Raw genomic sequence first — 22,997 nt, 5'->3', positions numbered from 1 at the left:
TCCTGCTAAATAAGGGAGAGACACTCCCCTTCTTCTTGTCTCCGTCTCCTGTCTATCTGGTCTCTTTGTTCTCTGGGACTTCTGCACTTTGTCCAGGGACCATCGTGGGTATGATGAGTTGTGTCACGAAAGGCATCTGTCGTAAAACGTGCCAAATACCAGTGCGGATCTGGCTGTATCCACTGTGGTGACCCCAAACAAAAACGGGGGCAACCAAAATGACAACACACACTTGCTCTTATTTTTGTGCCCATATGGGTGTTGGTGTTACTGTCGTGAGATGGCAGAAATAGTTGCTCTGTAGAGACTAAAAACCTGGTCTCAAGTTGAGTGCAGAGATTTTATTTAGTCATTTATTTATTTACAATGCAAATTCAAGTATGCTCTGTGTAGGCGGTGCACAACATGTACACACTCTCCTTGTCAACACAATTAAACTGAATCGAAAGTATCGGTTTAATGAGATTAATGTAAACACCAAAAATACAAACCTTTACCTTACTGGTTCACCTCAGGGTGCCTTTGTGGCTGGTCTCTGTTACCTCTCCATTATTGTTGTACACAAATTCATTAACTTGCCACAGACCTCTCACTTCAGTCCACTGTCTAGGTTCCCAGACACACATCCTTAAAGGCCATGACAACTGAAGGTTGATTCAGTTCATGCCTACAACACGTCTATGACAAATTGATGAAATGCAAATGGTAAATGGCAAAGTAGAGTTGAACATGCCCCATATGAACTTGCATGCTTCAGTTTAGACTATTTGTAATAGAGTTTAAAGCAGGGTCTTAAAAAACACAAGGTCATGATTGTGCCACGTTGTTGTTTCTGTAGAATCTGAGACCGTTCAGCTGTTTTCATTCTGATCAATTGAAACATTTATTACACTATAACACAATTTTTGTTCCTGGCTTCTAAGTGTTATATTTCAACTGCTTATGTCTAAAGTCCATGGAAAAATGACTACATTCAGCACAAACTTTGATTTTATTTTTTTAACGTTTAGAAAGTTCTAAAATTTTCTTGAAATTTCTAGATAATTCTGGAAACTTCTAGAAAATTCTGGATAGTTCTAGCAGTTAAAGAATATTCTAGAAGACTACTCAGTAGTAGTGAAGGCGAATCAAGAATATTCTTAAACAGACATATTTCAAAATATCATTGTCCTAATCACAGAAGCAAAGTTTCTGTGGAATAACAGCTATTTTCTATTTATTTAAGGCATAACAGGTTAGGAAAACACACTGTGTACCCAGGAACAAAACAAAAATAAAAATTTGTTACATAGTGATAGACTTGGGAATGAACTCTTTTCTTGAGATTGCTTTGTAATACTATTTTTGTTAAATATATTTGTTAGTTGTGGGAGTTATCTCTAAGATTACAGTTGGCACTTATCAGTCATGTGATTTAGATATCACAGCTGATATCTAAAACTTACTTTTACTGTACAGTTTTGTTTTCTCCTGATTGTAGCTTCATTTCTCTGTTCAACAGGCAACCAGTTACAAAAAATACATTCCGACAGTACAGAGTTTTAGGAAAGGGGGGTTTTGGAGAGGTGAGTATCTTCAGTATCATCCATTTAAATTTTGACATGCATTGTACATTGGACTGAATATAGTGTGTGTGTTAGCCATCACTGATGAAAACATCTGGAACAGACCCCTACCTCATGTTCTATCTATTGTGTAATTGCTGTTTGACTTTGCCATTGTCTGGTGCACTCTGTCCTGTGTGTCGCCATGTAGTGGGCATCGTGTTTGTACCTGCAGTTGCTAGTCTGTCGCCAGCACGGCATGTCTAGTGTTTAGGAGGCAAACAAACTACATGTGCGTTTGAAACACAGCTATTCATAATTATCCATCATCCAGCAAACCATCCAGCAGATGGCGCACACATGATTTGGATATCGTTTGGTAAGTAGGTAACTACCTACTTACCAATGTAGAGTTCACTATTATTATTGTTGCCTTATTTTGCTGAGCACCTCATTAATTGTTGTGATTCAGCTGAAAGAGTTTGGTTCATCTTAGCAGCAATGTTTACTTCTGTCATGTGCCGGTCACATGATGCAAAAGAATAATAATAAAAAAAAAAATCCTACAAAATACCCATCAATGAAGGAGATGAGTTGAGTGCAGTTCCCCAACCGCCGAGAGAAATCGGTGACGTGGAAGAAGCTGCTGCGCCGCCAGGTTGAATTTGAGTGAACCAGAAACTCCTGATTGTGCTCAAAACACTTGGATGCAGAGCAGTTAAATGAAGATGAAACTGCTGCTGGTGAACCAACATGTTTCTTTTGGAACAACTTTGGATTTAGAGGAGTGAAATAAAAATCACAGGTGAAGCAACAGATGGGAATAAACACACTGCAGCACAGGTCTTGATGGCACGGAAGACTTCAGCGCGCTCTTTGCTAGTTCGGAGTCCACGCCAGAGGCGCCCATGTAAGCATATAAGCAGAGCCTGTCTGTGCTAGTTGTCAAATGAAGCTTTGTTGCCACTTACTGTGAATCGAAAGCATGAAAGCAGCCGGAAGATGGGCTGACTCCAGAAAAAATCCTAGATGTCAATGACTGTGAATTCTGGGTCAATTTTTTATTTTTTTTATTTTTTTTGCTGATATACAGTGTGGAGAATCGATCTTGCCCATCAGTTTTCACCACATGAAATAGAATTTGTCCTCATTATATCATGGCTTCGCCAAATCAGGACCTTCAGCGTGCACTGGGGCGGTTTGCAGCCGAGTGTGAGGCGTCCGGGATGAAAATCAGCACCTCCAAATCCGAGGCCATGGTTCTCGACCGGAAAAAGGTGCTTTGTCCTCTACAGGTCGGTGGAGTGTCCTTGCCTCAAGTGGAGGAGTTTAAGTATCTCGGGGTCTTGTTCACGAGTGAGGGACGGATGGAGCGTGAGCTTGATAGACGGATCGGTGCAGCATCTGCAGTGATGCGGTCGCTGTATCGGACCGTCGTGGAAAAGAGAGAGCTGAGTAGGGGGGCAAGGCTCTCGATTTACCGATCGATCTACGTTCCAATCCTCATCTATGGTCATGAGATTTGGCTCATGACCGAAAGAACAAGATCGCGAGTACAAGCGGCCGAGATGAGTTTCCTCCGCAGGGTGGCTGGGCGCTCCCTTAGGGTGAGGAGCTCGGTCACTCGGGAGGAGCTCGGAGTCGAGCCGCTGCTCCTCCACATCGAAAGGAGTCAGTCAGTTGAGGTGGCTCGGGCATCTTTTCCGGATGCCCCCTGGACGCCTCGCTGGAGAGGTGTTCCGGGCGCGTCCCACTGGGAGGAGGCCCCGGGGAAGACCCAGGACACGCTGGAGGGACTACATCTCTCGGCTGGCTTGGGAACGCCTTGGGGTTCCCCCGAAGGAGCTGGGGGAGGTGTGTGTGGATCGGAAGGTCTGGGCGGCTTTGCTTGAGCTGCTGCCCCCACGACCCGACTCCGGATAAAGCAGAAGAAAATGGATGGATGGATGGATATATCATGTTTAAAATTGTTATGAGTTATAAAATGTTAGCATTTATTGTTTTTCAGTTATTGTCTACACAAGCTGGCTGGGATGGACAAACTCACCCACTCCTTGACTTTTTTGCTGTCTATTCACTCCAATGATACCAGTGTAGGGAATACCAGGACATATAAAGGAATATGATAAACTGTTTTCTCATATAAACATTTTGATCTCAAACCCAAATATGTCTTGAGTGTACAGCAAAAAAAAAAAGGCCTTGTTGCTTCAGTATTTTCAGAGGTGTGTGTGTATTACATATTAACTGAAAAGTTGTTTTACACTGAATGTAGTGTCAGTGACAAATCTTAATCCTGTTGAATGACACTGAATGGTGTCTGTGTTAAATAATTGGTACATCAAAATGCACTTTTGATTCCACACTGTTCAGAAGTGACCACAGTTTGTGGATTAGGAGTGAGTCATATAATGACAAATATACACTAACTGACCACTTTATTAGGTACACCTATACAATTGCTTGTTAATGCAAATAGCTACTCAGCCAATCACATGGCAGCAACTCAATGTATTTAGAGATCTAGATGTGTTGAAGACAACTTGCTGAGGTACAAACTGAGAATCAGAATGGGGAAGAAATTAGATTTAAGGGACTTTGAATATGGTGTGCTTGTTGGTGCCAGACATGCTGTCTGAATATTTCGGAAACTGCTGATCTACTGGGATTTTCGCACACAACCATCTCTAGGGTTTACAGAGAATGGTCCAAAAAAGAGACGATATCCAGTGAGTGGCAGTTGTGTTGATGAAAATGTCTTGTTGATGATGGGGAATGGGCAGACTGGTTCAGTGGCCGATTGCGTAATGCTATCATGTCAATGTGGACCAGCATCTCTGAGGAATGTTTCCAATACCTTGTTGAATCTATGCCAAAAAGAATTAAGGCAGTTCAGAAGGCAAAAGGGGTCCATCCCAGAACTAGTAAGGTGTACCTAATAAAGTGGCCGGTGAGTTTATTATCTACTTGGGAGAAAGATATCTGCTTAGATTGAAATTGTATAGTGTAGAATGATCAGAGGGATTCTCTGTAATCAGGTGGCTTAGTAAAACACAAGCAGGGATAACTGATGAATGCAACACCTTGACTGATCAGGACTGTACAAAAGATGCCATTAGAGTTATGATCTAAGTTAACCATCAACCACTGCGTGTTGGATCACAAACTTTTTGAGGTGTATGTTTGTTGAAATATGTCCCATAGCAATATAAAGATTGTGGTTTGATGTGTGTCTTCTCCTGTTCATCATGTCACCCTGAACTCGCTCTCCTGTGTCAAACTTGTGCAGGTGTGCGCGTGTCAGGTCCGAGCCACGGGGAAGATGTACGCCTGTAAGAAGCTGGAGAAGAAGAGGATAAAGAAGAGGAAAGGAGAATCCATGGCCCTCAACGAGAAGCAGATCCTGGAGAAAGTCAACAGCAGATTTGTAGTAAGCATTACCTCATAGCTAGAGTCTACAATGTGTTTCAGCTAAAAGGAACAAGTATTTATCTCAATGACTGGGCTACAGAACTTGCTTCTGCTGCAGCTTCGTGTTTGATTTGATGTCACAGTGTGTAACCTTCAGACAACACAAAATGTGCTAGCAGGAACTAAATTCACTGTCCCTTAAATCAAATTTATTCATTTATATAGCACCAAATCACGACTAGTCGCCTCAAGGTGCTTCACAAACATCATTTAAAAGGCAAAATAAAATGATTTAAGATTAAAAACACAATAAAAATTTAAAACATAAATAATTAAAAGGAATAAAATAAAGGAATAAAAGACACAATCATATAAAATACTAATGATAAAACAGGGAAAAAAGTGTCTTCAATCTAGCCTTAAGTCTCCACAGAGTGTGACTGTCAGATCATTTCAGAGAGCTGTGGCGCTGTGAAAAAAGGCTCTTTAACCTGCTTTAAACAATAAAAAGTGACTGAGTTGTTAAGAGAACTCGAGCCCTCATCAAACTGTGTGACGAAAGGTTCTAAATTCTGTCTATAAACAAAATTTATCATTACAGTTGTCCCAGAATCCTTTGCTGTGTGTATATTTACTCACATTTCTAAATATAAGTACAGGCTGGTAATTTGCACACTTTTGCTTAGAAATGTTTGTACTCACTGTTTGTTTACGTTTGTGTATGAATGGTTGATAAATATTGACCCTGGATTTCTCACACTGTATTTTGAAGTATTGAACACGTACTTAAACCCATGCCATCTTGCCATCTCCAGGTCAGTTTAGCGTATGCCTACGAAACAAAGGATGCGCTTTGCCTCGTTTTGACCTTGATGAATGGAGGAGATCTGAAGTTTCACATCTATCATATGGGAGAGGCGGGGTTTGAGGAGAACAGGGCTGTTTTCTACGCTGCAGAGATCTGCTGTGGTTTGGAGGACCTGCACCGAGAACACATTGTCTACAGGTCAGGACTCTCTCATCTGTTCACCTCTGAGAAACGTGCTGTGACTGACTTCTCCTCTGTCTGTGTTGCACCTAGAGACCTGAAGCCAGAGAACATCCTGCTCGACGACCACGGTGAGTCGCAACTCAAAGAAACATCAAGAAGCAATGGTGGGTGGGTGTGGGTGGAGCTAGAGGTAGAGCTGGCCAACCAGAACTGCTCTTGCTTCTCTGTGAGTTAGATTGACATTGTTTTTAATGAGGTTTCACAGTCACTGTGTGCACATCTGCTTTTAAATACAGATAACCATTCCATAAGTAAGCGTAACTGAGATTTGAACCTTAAGCTAATGGATGGAGATGGATTTTGACAGGCCAAATCATCAGTAATTATAATCAGTTTAAAACTATTATAACAACTTGTTGATCCTTGGGATGGCGGCCATACATTTTTCAAACCTCTACAGATATGAGTCCAAAAAGCAGTCAAAGGTTTTGCCAATATGCATGTTTGGGTCCAACCTGTCAGCTCCGTGGACTAATTATGTAGAGAATGGGCACGGGTGGTCTTCAATCAGGAACCTTTTGTTTTGGAATACGCTAACCATTTGTGGTACAAAGCATGTCATTAACTAATGACTAACTGAAAAATGACATGACAAGCATTTATATTTCAACCAGAAAGGAAGCCGTATTTCGTTAGAGTGAAATGTATTATTAGGTTAGTTTATTAAGCAGAGGGGTCGATCTGTTTTCTTGACTCAAAACCTCTGATAATGTTGAGTCCATGTTTTCCTTTAGGAATCATTCCCGTTGCAATATGTTTTTGGATCTTGTTAAACTCTTTAATTAACAGAGTAATGAAACATTTTTCTGCATATGCTGATGTTCCGTCTGTAATTAGATCTGTAATTAGTGGACATTAATGAGGTTTTTTTTTCCCCCTTCAGCTGTGGACTTCACAACATTGGCCGCTCAAAATATTTTGCTATTTTGATGGGTTTGTTTGAGGTTTTCTGTTTAAGGCAGAGTAATCCCACAATATGTGCCCAAAGGGTGCTATATAAAGGGAGTAAAGCAGGGGTGTTAACCCCCAAAACGTGAATCAGCTGAAAATTGTGAGTTATCCGCAAACCGTTCATTGCAAAACAAGAATACTGAAAAAATATCTCCCAAAACATGAATGCAGGTCTTGCAAAAATGTGAATATCATTCATGATATATATAATATATAATTTAAGCAGTTTATATATTTCAGTTTGGATCAATTACTGCAGGGAATCTTGATCGCAAACCCTATCACTTCAAAAAAAAAAAGAAAAAGTTGTTTTATTTTTGGTGTGGGGGTGGGGGTCACAATCCGGCGAGGTGCAGAGATGATCGGAGCAGCTCTCGCTTCTGGTGTGACGCGCACGGCACCGCTGGGTGTGTCCGGCTCCAGGGACAGTGTCAGGTGAGGAGTTTGACTGGGACGGTCCACCTGTCAAACGGTAATGAAGGCGTCAAACTCACAGAGGACAGAAACCTCCCCCTCCGTCAAACAACTCAATAATCTTAAGAGGAACGTTGTAGAAAAACAAGCAACACTAGTTTCTAACCTCAGGAAGGTAGACAACGAGCTACAACCTAATTTTTATCCATATGAGCCGTCCTCTGAGCTGGAAAAATAATATTGACCCGGAAGAGCAGACCGTCTACAAAGTGCAAAAAAAGACACCAGAAAAAATTCAATAAATTCAGGTGTGGTGTCACCGAATTTACTGAACACATCAGTGGGGCCGCGCTGGTTATACTACAGCACTCAGTTTGTCATTGTGAAAAACTTTGGAGATTTTTTTATTGTTTAAATTTTCAATAGTGTCAATGTTATACGGCATAGTGACACAAAATTTAGTGAACATATCAGTGGGGCCCTGCTGGTTATACTACAGCATTCAATTTGGAAAAATAAGCAAAAATTGAATTTTAGAGATTTTTTTATCATTAAAATAAGTCATAAAATGACCAATAAAATTCACTAAAGGATGCATTCTTCACCGCACAATGTGCATGGCAACCTGCAGCTGTAGATTATTTCTGTGATTTTGGGAGCGATGAGAGAATGGTTTTATCAACCAAGTTCTGAGAGCAAATGCATCATCGGCTACGAAATGATTATTTTATATAGCGTGGCATCAAGCGGGAAAAAGCAGAATGCATTGGCATGACAAATTGCGCAGCAGTGCAGGAATCAAATCTGTGCAAGTGTCAAGGTGCCTTTAAGGAGTAGACAGTAAAATGTTCCTGTTAGAACTTGAAGTGTACTGTAAAACTTTGGCTGTTATAAAAGAATGAGAGAAGCTGAGCAGTTTTCTGTTACTTTTGATCTGACATATAAACACCTTTATGCTGCATTCACATATTGGCTGTATCAAAAATTTTACACTGGTCATGAAAGCAGAATCACTGTCATTTGCAGCAGCACATGATGATGTCGGTTTTCTGTATTAATGAGTTGCACAATAATTCAGCGGAGGTGATGGTCTAGTGGTTAAAGCGTTGGGCTTGAAACCAGAGGATCCTCGGTTCAGATCCCAGCTTGACCGTAAAATCACTAAGGGCCCTTGGGTAAGGTCCTTAATCCCCTAGTTGCTCCCGGTATGTAGTGAGCACCCTCACATCGGGGTGAATGTGAGGCATTGTTATAAAGCGCTTTGAGCGTCTGATGCAGTCCTGTATAAATGCAGTCCTTTTTAGAGTTTTTGCGTTTTGCACGTTATCTCAAAACAGGAAGCTGTGGCTCTAACGGCTCTTTAAAAAAAAAAACACTTTTTTTGATATAACACCAGGCATGTCTGAGCTTAAATGATCCATTTTCTTGCAGTCAGTCTTTCTCCACCATTAAGGGTAAAACACCATCTTCAGGGGGAAGTGCATGTGCACATGCATGAGTTTTCGAAATTACCAGAAGTTACCTTTGACCTCAGATGATGTGTGTACACTGGACTAGTGTAGCTGCTTGAGCATCACTTTCATCCGGTGTCGCAGACTGAACGGTCCCCACCTAAAAATTGATCTGCCCTGCCTCCACTGCGCCTGCATCATTTCGGAGCTCACCCGAAAAGACTAAGACGGAGTCTCTTCACCCAAAGCGATCAAATGGGTTAATGTGATTATTAACCATCAGATGACAAAGTAAAACCTCTTAAATCATTCTAAAGTCAGTTTTAAGCAGAAACAAGGCCATTTTAAGCAGAAAACAAGGCGATAATTGGTGAGTCGCTACTGACGCTTTGAAATGACGGAGGCACAGTGAACGCACCACCAGCAGCTCATCTGGCTGCTGCTCGCTGATCGCTTCCGCCATCTTTTATTATGAAATGATGCTGAATTTATGTGGAAATGATTGTTGTACAAAAGCTTCAGATGTCTGTCGCTGAGATAGAGGATGACTGGAGTGCAGTTCGAAGCAGAAACGAGATGATAATCGGTGAACCGCGCCCGACGCACAGAAATGACGCATACGCAGTGAAGGCAGAGCAGGCTGATATTTAGGGTGGAGCATTCGATCTGCAACACCGGGCCACGGCACCAATGTAGCGGCTCTGCGTTGTGTTTTTGATTTCCTCACACTCACTGCACTTGGGAAGCGAACCCAGGATCTCCAGCTTGGGAGGCGGACGCTCTAACCAGTCTGCTAAAACCCGGGCTCTGGCCTGAGTGACCAGAGTATCCTTTTGGCTGTTAGGGGTGTGAGGCCTGTTGACTACCACATGCACAGCAACTCCTTCTCGCCACACTAGTATGCTAACATATCCATAAGGTGTCTTGTAAATAACTTCAGAGGTGTTAATCTGGTTACAAAAACAGCCTTTTTTAGATTCAGAGGTGTTTATTTCTCACTAATGTTTACAAAAAATATGCAACACAGATTTATACAGAATTAGGATGTTTTTCAGGGTGAAACATCTTGGATTATTTTGGTCAAGCAAGCAGCCAGCTGACATCAGTGTGTCTCGACTCTGACTGGCTGTTGCTGTGTGCTTCCCAGCATCACGCAAGTCGAGGGAAGCCCCCATGTCATCTATGACATCGCTATCATAGACTGTATGGGTCACTACTGAACATAGTTCAAGACAGGATGAATTTTTTCCTTATTTGGTGCATTATACATTATTCATTCATTCATCTTCTACTGCTTAGTCCAATTAAGGGTCACAGGGGCTGGAACCTATCCCAGCAGTCATAGAGCACGAGGCGGGGTACACTCAGTACAGGACGCCAGTCTGTCGCAGGGCCACAAATAGACAAACAGACACACCTACGGACAATTTTAAAGAGTCCAATCCACCTAACCCGCATGTCTTCGGATGTGGGAGGAAAAAGGAGCACCCGGAGGAAACCCACGCAAACACGGGGAGAACATGCAAACTCCACACAGAAAGGGAATTGAATTGAACCCATGACCTTCTCGCTATGAGGCAACAGTGCTAACCACTAAGCCACCGTGCTGCCCGCATTATACATTAAAGTTGGTTAAATAGTCATTGGTTTACTTTTTCCTATGGATCGATTTTCAGAGTGAGAATTTCTTTTTAGCAACATGAAACTTGCAGCAAATTTGGTAGGTTGCATTTAGCATATGATTTAGTGGTTTTGTACTTCATTATACAGTTTCACCAGTTGGTGATTAAACTGATATAGCTTACAACCATTTGGACCAAACTTTTCGAAATGACACATTTTAAAATGTTATCCTGCTTGGCCATAAGTCTAAATCACATTAAAACTCCACTGCAAAATTTTACGGGATTTACATATAACATTTTAAACACGTCTTATAAATATTCCACAATAAACAGTTCATATTTTCTGAAATGGTAAAACTAGAATCTGGCCTAGCAACAGGCCATGTGTAAATAAAATATATGTAGACCATGATGGGTTTTTCACACACGTGCACAGAACATACACGGGCCTCAGCCATGCAGTCAGGAGGCTTCAAACATGCTAATAGCAGAAACAAGATGACAAAGAACACGAACAAGATGATGACAAAGATGAATAATCTTAGTTGTTTTAGGGTAAATTTGATCACTTTTTGCTTTTTGTTCCATTCACATACCGTTCATGTTTGTTCTCACCTGAATTCACATGTAGCTTCACCTTCACTCCCACACACCTGTTTCCCTTTTAGTAATCACTCACCTGTTTCCAGTCAGTCATAAGCTTGTCCCCGCATTTTCACTCACTGCTTTTCAGTGTGTTTGGTTTGACACCTTGCATTGCGGGTCCCTAACAGCATATGTTTTTTTTAGTCACTCATCACTCACTCATCTTCAACTGCTTATCCAGGATCGGATCGTGTGGGCAACAGCTCCAGCAAGGGATTCCAGACTTCCACCTCTGACTGGGGGATCCTGAGGCATTCCCAGGCCAGGCTAGAGATATAATCTCTCCACCTAGTCCTGGGTCTTCCCCGGGGCATCCTTACCAGATGCCCGAACCTCCTCAGCTGGCTTCTTTCAATGCGAAAGAGCAGCGGCTCTATTCCGAGCTCCCCACGGACGACCGAGCTTCTCACCCTATCTCTAAGGGAGACACCAGCCACCCTCCTAAGGAAACTCATTTCGGCCGCTTGTACCTGCAGTCTAGTCTTTTGGTCATGACCCAACCCTTATGACCACAGGTGAGAGTAGGAACGAAGACTGACCAGTTTTTCCCTGTAGCTGGTCTCTGGATTGCTGCTCTGTCTTTCTGCCATTGTTCCATTCCTCATCTTAACCTTCCGGCCAACATCACATCTCCACATCTTGCCAAGGATCATAACCGTATCACACCTCCACGCCACATTAAGTCCCCATTAAAGCTGTCATGCGTTCATCCCAAATAAATCCCGTTCACTTGCACCTACCTGTATGCGAGTCTGCATTTGGGTTCAGTTCAGTAATTAATCATGAAAAGATGTTTGTAATTAAAATGTGTTGCTGTTGTTAATATAATGTTTAAAGTATGAACATTTAATTATCCTGGATCATTTTTAGTTAGATTACACAACGACTTGTTGCTTGGCGACAACTCAGGAGGCTGAAAGCATGCAGAGGACGACTGCAGGGGTTAATACTTTATAGATGATTTTATGTTTGTGTCAGACCTGTACATTATGTGTATGCATAGTCTGTTTTGTGTTGTAGTAACTAGAGCAAATAACATGAAATAACAGATTGTATGCGTTTGTCTCCAGGTCACATCAGGATATCAGATCTGGGTCTGGCAGTTCATGTTCCCGAGGGACAGACCATCAAAGGACGGGTGGGAACAGTAGGATACATGGGTAGGTAAATGCTGACTTTTGCTAACATCTACTGGTAGAACAGTGTAAATTCTGAGGTGGTCAGGGCCTTTATTTCCCTGAGTTTTCCTCAGAAAATTGGGCATTAATTTGAAGCAGGTATAAGCAGGATTTGCATGTGATGTCATCACTCCCTTTGCTCTTGTGCAGCACTGTTTTAAGTTCAGTCACCTTCACTGAGGTTATATTGATGAATTTCAGGCGTACTACATGAATGATTTTCATCACTTTAAGATGCTGGTCATGAAGGAAGGACTTCATAGAATGCAGATTGCTGTAATGGAGCGAGAAGCTATTTACCCATTCAGATTGTAAGTCATGGAAGACATGACCTGATCAATCAGCCTCGTAAGCCATATTCATGTCTGTGATGTAATGATGGTTGCTGGCTTCATTGTCAAGTATCACAGAAACAGGAAATGGTGTTAATGTGACCACTAATGTGTTCATGTCCCTCACTTAGGACTAAAATCTGAGCTGATAAGAGGACTTTATTTTGATGGCATACACAAGAAAACAAACTGTGCACATGGTGTGAATCCAATTTGGACATGTTTTCTTGGGCTTTTCCAGCCGCTGAGGGCCTCAGCACTGTGGCGCCTGCGTACTGGATCACACATTGAGAAATACGCCACATGGTCACAGTATTGTAGCTGACATTCGCCTACAACAGAAGTGATACTCCCAAAATAACTGCTCATTCCAGCAGTACCCAAGGATCCCTCCAAAAAGAACCTAGTACCAATGACATCTAGTTGTCTCCTTATGTCACTGGTTAGTATTCAAGTCCCACAGCCATATGGAAAGACAGGAAGCACCAGACCCAAAGGATTTGGACCTTCTTTCTCCTACAAAGATATTGGCATCACCAAACACTTCTCTCCAGTGACCTCATGACTCCATGAGTGCTCCCAAGGCATCTCTCCATCTTAGAGATGAGTGTCACTGTTGACATGTGTTTGAAACTTTAACCACATACGGATACACTTCTGATGGAAGTGAAGTCACTGAAAACCTGGATCTTAGTTTTGATCAAAGACAAAACCCAGACATTGCTCATTCACAGTAAAGATCACATCATCATACTGGAAGTCAGGGTCACTAAACCTTTCCTCACCAAACAAAAGGGATGTTGCTTTTAAAAACTTTTTTTTTTTTGATAAGTTTAAACTTGATGACAAAATTGAAAACCAGACATTTATTTCTAATTTAATGACCTCTCATGGCCCAACTGCAGTACCTTCACTATCCACCAGAGGCTACCAGCCTACCCTTTGGAAATCACTGCACTAGATTAACACTATGCTGGAAACAAAAAACTATGACATTAAATGCTGTGTGTGTCATTGATTATTGTGTATGTTCTGGGGGTGGGCTTAGGAGGTAGCTTTGCCTAAATAACTATAAACCCAGGGTATAAAACAGGCTGGCCGCGTACTTTAACTTGGGGTGTGGTCTGGACTGTTGGTCTATCTTGGGTTGTCACACTGGATCAGGTCTTGGGTCAGAGGAACCAGCGAGATCATGCAGATCTCATACGTGATCACTCAGAACATTGGGGCACACAGTAATTGTTCACCAATATAGCTGAATTTAGTGCACAACCCTCAACTGTATCTTCCATGTAAATCCTCTTTTCCTGAATGGATTTTTATGTCAGGCCACCACAAGACAAAGGGGCCGATAAATAGAGAGGGTTAACATCTGGAACATGTGGCTGTCAAACCTTTGCCAAAACCATGATGATGGGTTTAATCCATTTACTTCTGGAAAGTATGTTTGATAATCATATAGCAGGAACCCTCTCTGACTTCTTATGTGATCTTTTTATTAACTTTGCTATTTGCTGTTGTTACAAACAACATCATGGCCTTGTTGTTACATAGTAAATGATAGATTATGATCACGCATGTTTCCACTCAACTGTTAGCTGCTTGTTTTCTAACGCCAATCAGTTCCATAAGAAGTTGTGTTTTAAGGTCTGAATTTACTTTTATAAATCACCTTCACATGAAAACTGTTGGCTCCCCCTCCGGCTGTCCTCCAGCTCCAGAGGTGGTGAAAAATGAGCGCTACACCTTCAGTCCTGACTGGTGGGCGCTGGGCTGCCTGCTGTATGAAATGATCGCGGGCCAGTCGCCCTTCCAGCAGAGGAAAAAGAAGATTAAAAGAGAAGAGGTAGAGCGACTCGTGACAGAGGTGGAGGAGGAATACTCCAGCAAATTCTCCGAGGACGCCAAGAGCCTTTGTAAAATGGTGGGTGACTGTTTTCCAGACAAGGCGACTCTGTGGTCACTTGCTTAGTCTACATAACGTCAGTGACGTCATTGTCCAAATTATTTCTATGTAAGCTTTTAAACTACTTCTGTGATCAAATATTAGTACATAAATTATGTTTAATGCAGACTCTGCCTGTTTTTAAAAGTATGAAAACTCAGAATACTTTAAAACTTGTCCTTTTTTTGTCCCTGATTTTACATCTCGATATTGGAAAATGTTGGGAGGGTGTGGAAAATACAAATAAAAACCCCACAATGATTCTTACATGTATTATTTATTTGCAGTCTGTAAGGATGTTTTGTGTGGTGAACCTAATTTCATTTGTTGGTACACATCAATTCCTGTGTTTAAGGCCTGAAACACAGTTCAAAAAAGTTAGGAAGGGGTAAATTTGGGAGATTAGGTAAAATAATAAATACACTCAACAAAAATATAAACGCAACACTTTTGGTTTTGCTCCCATTTTGTATGAGATGAATTCAAAGATCTAAAACTTTTTCCACATACACAATATCACCATTTCCCTCAAATAGTGTTCACAAACCAGTCTAAATCTGATAGTGAGCACTTCTCCTTTGCTGAGATAATCCATCCCACCTCACAGGTGTGCCATATCAAGATGCTGATTAGACACCATGATTAGTGCACAGGTGTGCCTTAGACTGCCCACAATAAAAGGCCACTCTGAAAGGTGCAGTTTTATCACACAGCACAATGCCACAGATGTCGCAAGATTTGAGGGAGCATTCAATTGGCATGCTGACAGCAGGAATGTCAACCAGAGCTGTTGCTCGTGTATTGAATGTTCATTTCTCTATCATAAGCCGTCTCTAAAGGCGTTTCAGAGAATTTGGCAGTACATCCAACCAGCCTCACAACCGCAGACCACGTGTAACCACACCAGCCAAGGACCTCCACATCCAGCATGTTCACCTCCAAGATCGTCTGAGACCAGCCACTCGGACAGCTGCTGAAACAGTCGGTTTTTATAACCAAAGAATTTCTGCACAAACTGTCAGAAACCATCTCAGGGAAGCTCATCTGCATGCTCGTCGTCCTCATCGGGGTCTCGACTTGACTCCAGTTCGTCGTCGTAACCGACTTGAGTGGGCAAATGCTCACATTCGCTGGCGTTTGGCACGTTGGACAGGTGTTCTCTTCACGGATGAATCCCGGTTCACACTGTTCAGCGCAGATGGCAGACGGCGTGTGTGGTGTCGTGTGGGTGAGTGGTTTTCTGATGTCAATGTTGTGGATCGAGTGGCCCATGGTGGCGGTGGGGTTATGGTATGGGCAGGCGTCTGTTATGGACGAAGAACACAGGTGCATTTTATTGATGGCATTTTGAATGCACAGAGATACCGTGACGAGATCCTGAGGCCCATTGTTGTGCCATACATCCAAGAACATCACCTCATGTTGCAGCAGGATAATGCATGGCACCATGTTGCAAGGATCTATACACAATTCTTGGAAGCTGAAAATGTCCCAGTTCTTGCATGGCCGGCATACTCACCGGACATGTCACCCATTGAGCATGTTTGGGATGCTCTGGACCGGCGTGTACCAGTTCCTGCCAATATCCAGCAATTTCGCACAGCCATTGAGGAGTGGACTAAACATTCCACAGACCACAATTGACAACTTGATCAACTCTATGCGAAGATGATGTGTTGCACTGCATGAGGCAAATGGTGGTCACACCAGATACTGACTGGTATCCCCCCCCAATAAAACAAAACTGCACCTTTCAGAGTGGCCTTTTATTGTGGGCAGTCTAAGGCACACATGTGCACTAATCATGGTGTCTAATCAGCATCTTGATATGGCACACCTGTGAGGTGGGATGGATTATCTCAGCAAAGAAGTGCTCACTATCACAGATTTAGACTGGTTTGTGAACAATATTTGAGGGAAATGGTGATATTGTGTATGTGGAAAACGTTTTAGATCTTTGAGTTCATCTCATACAAAATGGGAGCAAAACCAAAAGTGTTGCGTTTATATTTTTGAGTGTAAATAAGGTAAAATAATAATCATGTTATTTCAAACAGGTGATGTCACTGCATAAATGGCAAGGATGTAATCCTAAATTGAACACACCTGAACTCAGATCCCTCAAAGGATTCTTTATCAAGAACAGTCATTCAACAATAGCTGATATAACCACTTAGGAGAGGGATTAGTTTGGGAAACCTTTGTCAAGCGCCACAGTCCAGAGTTATATTCACAAATACCTCTGTGGCCCCCGTGGAGAATTTTTTGAAATGAAAAAATGCACAATTGACCCTATGCTGTTGTGTTGCACACCTTAAGATGTGTTTACAGGACGTATGGGACAAAATAACACCAACATCACTTGGTATTCTCAATGCCAAAATTTCTTAAGTGTTGTAAGAAGGAATGGTAACATTACAAAGTGATAAATGCTTTAGCATCCCACCTTTTTTCTGCGCTATGTTGCAAGCTTGAAATGCAGGAAGGGATAATATTAACAAATGAAATGAAGCTGAACACACAGCATGAAATGTCTTGGGTTCATACTGTCTGCAATGAAATAGAAGTCAAAGTAAATGTTTTTTGTCTCTTTCCCCACCTTGTCTTATTTTGGGGTTGTAACTTACATACAGTGGTGGCAAATCTCATTTCAAGATATGTCATTTCAAAACTGCACACACTGAGAGAGAAGGTAGAAGTGTCTGCTTAGGCTGTATTGATATAAATTTCTTTCTGCAGGGTTGTGTTCATTTTAGTTTTAGAATGTAACTGCTGTGAAACAATCTCTAATTTTGTTCATTTCTGTCTAGAAGTCAATGGTTAGTGGAGCATTTTTCAAAAGAAATTACTCAGTTTCTCACATACATACTGTCTTCCGATTAATTAATTGCATTTGTGTGACTATTTGTTGTCACTTTAATGTCGTGTGCTAGCTGCTGGCCAAAGACCCCACAGAGAGAGCGGGCTGCACTGGGGGCGGAGCTTTTGAGGTCAAAGCCCATTCCATCTTCCGTTTCATCAATTTTAAACGGCTGGAGGCCGGCATGCTGCAGGCGCCGTTCATTCCTGATGTAAGTGCAGCTGTGCTTGAACTTATTTGTGATGTATGCAGGAACTTAAAATAGCCACAGTGTTGATATGGACAGCAGCTGTAGCATTAGCTACTGTGTAAAGGCTCGTGACGGCTGTACTCCATGGATTATGTCCATTTGGATTCTGTATGACAAATTACAGTGTGGACTAAGGAAGAGAGTCCGTATAAGGTCAAGAACGCGCGCACGTTTTACCTGGCTGCTGCAGACAAATTGCTGCTTTCTGCAGGTGTGAATGGACTGGTTGTCTGCCTGGGTGGTTGCTATCCTTGACCCAAGGAACATGTGGCACCGTTGCATTGCGAACAAAAACTGAAACCAGTGTTAAAGTGGTGAGTCAACACTGTGACACAGCCAAGCTGCAACTTCATCAACTCAGATGGAACCTTTGGAAGAAGATTAGCATTAAATATGTTAATCTGGTGCACACGGACAGAAAATTTAACTGCAAAAACTGCATTTGGGTCCATAAGTATTTGGGCAGAGATGTAGTGTTTGCGATGTTGCCTTTGTGCACCAGCACAGTGGAGTTGAAATGAAAAAAGATGTTTGTAGTGTCGAGTTTCTGCTTTATTTCAAGGAGTTTAACACAAACACACATGAACCATTTCTGAGTTACAGATATTTTATACACCTTCCCTCTATTTTCAAACTCGTATGTAATTGGACAAACCAAGTATAGGGTCAGGTCTTAAAGCATGCACTAGTGCAACACATTGCGGCATCCACAATACTACAGAATTGCCTAGTGTTTTGGATGGAAACCACCCACCCACCCAACCAAATTAAGAAATTTCATCACTTTTACAGCCAGTTTTCTTGAGACAAGTCAGGAGGATGGATACATGTATGTCATCATGTATTCACACCTGACTTCAAGGGAAGCCGCCAAGATACCCATGACAGCTCTAAAGGAGATTTAGGCTTCTGTGTCTGTGATTGGAGAAATTCTGCACAGTGCAGCGTCTCTCTGCTGCACTACCAGTCAGAAGCTTCACATTAGAGGTGCTTTTATGGAGTTATTTTATGATTACGACAAGTGTAAAAATATTTTGTTTGTTTGGAACTGTCGTCGACCACCACAATTTTGCTGTGTGACGTGTATTTTGGTGACGGGGTCGTAGAAAATCCTCTTTTTAGAACTGAAAGGCTGCACATTGCTTAATATGTAATGGTTCATACGCGTGCAGCATCATGTTGGATGTGACATCAGGTTGAAGTTAGTCATCACCTTCAACCTTCTAAATACACAGAAAATCCTTTGTTTTGTAGTTTCACTTTGTCTCAAAAGGAGCTCATCTTCTTGGTATTTAATTTCCTTTTTCATCAAGGTCATGTGACCAACTTAAGCCCTTCCTATAATGTAATTTGTGAAGACGTGTTGCCAAGCAGGTAAAATGTGCATCTATAGCTGTAAATCCAGTGAACATTTTGGGGTCACGTGTTGTATTTGCGTGTTGTAGCCACAGGCAATATACTGCAAGGACGTGCTGGACATTGAGCAGTTCTCCACGGTGAAAGGTGTGGAGCTGGAGCCCAAAGACGAGTCCTTCTACAGCAAAGTGTCCACAGGCAGCGTCTCCATCCCCTTCCAGAATGAGGTGAGAACACACAAGAGCATCCAAACAGGGCGTTGAACACTTTGCTAGGATACAAAAATAAGAATAAAGGATTACTGGATAAGAAATTTTATACATGGGTAAGTCTAGATCAGGGATCACCAAACGTGCTCCTGGAGATCAGTTCTCCAACTATCCCTGCTCCACACACGGCTCACAGTCAGGTCACATGACTCTCCAAAGTGATGGAAAAAGGCGAAGGGACAATATTGGGATTGGACCTCAGTGACCACCTGCTGTGTCCATATTAACGAGACAAAACAAAAACACCGTAGTTTCTGCCACTTCCCTACTGGAGATGAATCAAAACCTGGTCTGATCAAACTCTTGGGTTTTTTTTAGGTTTCGACCCTTGAGAAGAAGTGGTTTGGTCTGTTAGATCCAAATCTGGTGTGATTCAGTTTTAGTAAAACATCAAAACTGAATGTACTTGATAGCTGCATTGACTCAGCAGAGGTACAGAGATTTTCACCTTTAAAACAGATTCAAAGTAGCACCTGCACAGACGGTGTGAGTGAGTGAAATGACGACTTGATGGTCTGTGTTCCAGTCACAACACAGTTTAAACCAGTCACAGAACTTAAACCAGCCAATTCCTCCAAGACGTCTGAAAATATTTTTCACACAAGCCACTGAAAACAAGAGCAGAGGAGCAGAAAGTATCTGTCGTCGTCTCGAACCCCTGTCTAACCTGCGCTCCGCCTCTTCTGCAGATGATTGAAACGGAGTGTTTTTTCGAGCTGAATGTTTTCCACCAGGATGGGGTGGTTCCTCCGGACCTGGACTGGAGAGGGCAGCCGTCTCCTCCACCCAAACAGGGACTCCTGAAGCGGCTGTTTGGCAGACAGGTCAGCGGGGTCACGACCCTACACCCTCCTGTTAAATCTTCAAAGTTACAAAAGGCTGATTTCAAACTGACACACAAACAAAAAAAATAAAATAAAAGTCGTTTTCTTTGTCAAGACGCTGCATTTGGACTTTGAGAGGTTTGTATAATAAGAGACGCTTCAGGAATTATTGTCAGGCTCGAGCTGAGTGTGAAGTAAAACATGAGTTCTTCAGTTTCATGCATTCCAACTAATGACCCTCTGCCTCCATCTGCAGGACTGCTGTGGTAACTGCAGTGATAGTGAGGAGGAGCCAACCAGACTGTGACACACACGAACAGAACTTGTTTACAGCTTTTGCACGTGTGTTTGGATCATAAGACTATTTGTGAATGTAAAACTTCAGCTGCTGAGTTGAATGTTATTTAAAAGGCACATCGAGTGTGAGTGGACATGTTCCGTCGTGCACGTGCCATGGACACATGATGGACGCACCATGGACACATGATGGACGCACCATGGACAAGTGTTCACATCTTCATTCACTCTCTGTGAGCTGCTGTTGCTGCCCTCTCAGCAGTCGCCTGCTGTTAGAAAAGTGCCTTGCCCTGTGGCACTGTGACAGGGAGAAGCTGAGCTGAACCTGCCCACGTTCACGCCGTGTTTCTTCAGGGATTCAGATTTGTGACTTTCAGCAAAGTTTCCCACCAAGTGACGGTCTTTCGTCTCGGCCTTGGTTCTGTGAGCAGCCCCGCTCCTGCTTGTCCTTCATTAAGTCCTTTTAAAAGCGAGGATGTCTGCACAAGGGCTTCACGGTGTTGAACCCAGGACCTGTCAGAGCGTTCTGCATCCTCAGATGGTTTATTTCTTTCCGTTCATAGATTTTTTGGGGGGAGACCATTTTTTTTGTGTGTGTGTAAATGGCTGCAGTTACTTTCCCCCATTTGTCGATTATAAATCGTGCAGCGTCCCGCTGTTCTGCCATCTGTTTTTTTGGTTTCTACATTTTAATGAAGCTGTGTCTAACTGCTGCTTTCAGTGATTCCACTCCTCCCCCCCCTTTTTTTCCCATGTCGAGTGTCAATATTCCAGTAAGTTTATTTCATTTTAGAGGACTGGGAGTGCTTGCCCCGCCCACTCATTTACCCCGCCCCCTCTCTGATGACTGCGGACTCAGAGCTCCAGGTGAACCCCAAAACAATAAAAGCAAATAGAAATATATTAAAAAGTATCGTCTGGGCCACATAAAAATAAGTTTCTTTTGCCACATTTCAGTCCCACAGTTCAAACATTTGTACTGCTTAAAGATTCTACCTCCTGATGAAGTCAGTTTACAGCCAACACAGGAAACATTTCACAGACCCAGCCAGTTTTTACAGTGGGTACTTATTACTTATTCTTTTTCTTTTGTTTTTTTTACGCTGTTAGATAATAAAAACTAAGAATCTATGTTGTATGTGAAACAGGAGCACGTGACTGGCTGCTTGTGGTAGTGCGGGGGGGCAGGTAGTATTTGAGGGCTTCTTTGAGAACCACTGATCTAAAACAATCCCGTTTTGGATCCTTTGCATGTATATATTGTAAATATGTGTTTACCTTGGAAAAAAAAATGTTGTGTATGATTGAACGGGGGTAAAAGTAACTTCTGAATTCATAATGTACCAAACGGCTGTGTGTAGAACCTACCTCTAAAAAAAAAATAAAATCAAATTACAAAATAGGTTTTAGCAACAATTTGATGTATGTAAATAAACCAAACTTTTACTTTTGGGTTAGTTTAATAAAAATTTCATTGAAAAGTGCACTTCCAAAAACTTTTAATCAATTTTAATATTCTAGTAATTTATTCGTAATTTAGTTATTCAATATTGTTCAGTTAGTTTTGGTACGAGACAGATTTCTATTGGTGGTCAAACAAACACAACGTACAGGCGGGTAAATGATGATAAATTAAAAAATTTAATTTTTTTTTAGAGAATTTTTCCCCCCCTTCTCAGGATATTGTGACTGTTTTTGTTTGTTTTTAAATATTGTTAATAGAGCGTTTTTATTTTCTGTTGTCTGGTGGTGAGATATTTTTCGGTCTGAGCAGTTTTTGAATTGTGCCGGAACAACACAAATCCAGTCGCGTGGTGCCACAAGACGGCACGATGATTAAAATGACATTAAAACAACATGTGTAAGTGACGTTTTTGTGTCAGAGACTTCTGATGAGTAACCATCTGTCCCACGACCTGTCTGTGTCCTCGGACAAAACATCACCTCCCTCAGCATGTCCCAGAATCCACGGCTCAGCACCAGCAGGCCTCTGAGTGGACACCGCACACTTTAAGAAAAAGAAAGTTTAGTAAATCTGTTTAGAGCAGCATGTCTTCAAAATAGCCACGGCAACCTGAAGGTTGCTGGTGAGGGAAGCCAAGACGTGCATGATGGAAACTGAGTTACATACTTCAGTGGCTGTGATTGGAGAGGCGCTATTGTCCATAAGTATTTAGAGAGTGACACTCTTTTAGCAAATATCCAGTAAACCAGCTATGTAATATGTGAGTGTCTTATATAGTGATACAAGTCCTTTAGAAACTATTATAAATAAAACTGTCATAAATTCAGTTTGAATGTGAAAACAGTTGTTTACATACACAAATTATAGAAATAATTCATGGAAAAATAAATGTATAAGCTTCAACAAGTAATATTTGTCATCCACTTGATACTGCGGCTTAGTAAATCACTTTCTAGACTGATTCACTGTGCCCTGGCTGATAGTCTGGAGAAGACATAACACATGCTTATCAGTTGGACAGGGTGGTCTTCTAACTCATAACAATTTTTTGGGCCACCTTTCCTCTGTTGTGAGAAATAAATACAAAGACACTGACATCCACAAAATCTACTTTTGATAGGAAAAAACT

At 41.9% G+C, this 22,997-nt stretch overlaps 1 protein-coding gene across 1 annotated transcript in view; it reads left to right on the top strand.

Moving 5' to 3' along the window:
• Positions 1 to 20,582, top strand: part of grk6 (G protein-coupled receptor kinase 6) — an 88,651-nt gene extending 68,069 nt beyond the window's left edge. The window contains exons 7-16 of the mRNA XM_034177853.1: positions 1,502 to 1,565; positions 4,834 to 4,974; positions 5,771 to 5,961; positions 6,037 to 6,074; positions 12,163 to 12,252; positions 14,318 to 14,526; positions 17,481 to 17,618; positions 19,103 to 19,240; positions 19,972 to 20,106; positions 20,363 to 20,582. Of these exons, the coding sequence (XP_034033744.1) occupies positions 1,502 to 1,565; positions 4,834 to 4,974; positions 5,771 to 5,961; positions 6,037 to 6,074; positions 12,163 to 12,252; positions 14,318 to 14,526; positions 17,481 to 17,618; positions 19,103 to 19,240; positions 19,972 to 20,106; positions 20,363 to 20,413 (1,195 nt within the window). The 3' untranslated portion in view covers positions 20,414 to 20,582. The remainder of the gene's footprint in view (positions 1 to 1,501; positions 1,566 to 4,833; positions 4,975 to 5,770; positions 5,962 to 6,036; positions 6,075 to 12,162; positions 12,253 to 14,317; positions 14,527 to 17,480; positions 17,619 to 19,102; positions 19,241 to 19,971; positions 20,107 to 20,362) is intronic.
• The last annotated feature ends 2,415 nt before the right edge of the window (positions 20,583 to 22,997 follow it).

Source organism: Thalassophryne amazonica, chromosome 9 (assembly GCF_902500255.1).
Source record: "Thalassophryne amazonica chromosome 9, fThaAma1.1, whole genome shotgun sequence".
In the NCBI taxonomy this organism is placed as follows: Eukaryota; Metazoa; Chordata; class Actinopteri; order Batrachoidiformes; family Batrachoididae; genus Thalassophryne; species Thalassophryne amazonica.
Note: the sequence above shows the minus strand (reverse complement) of the source record. Positions and strands in the feature narration are given on the sequence as shown.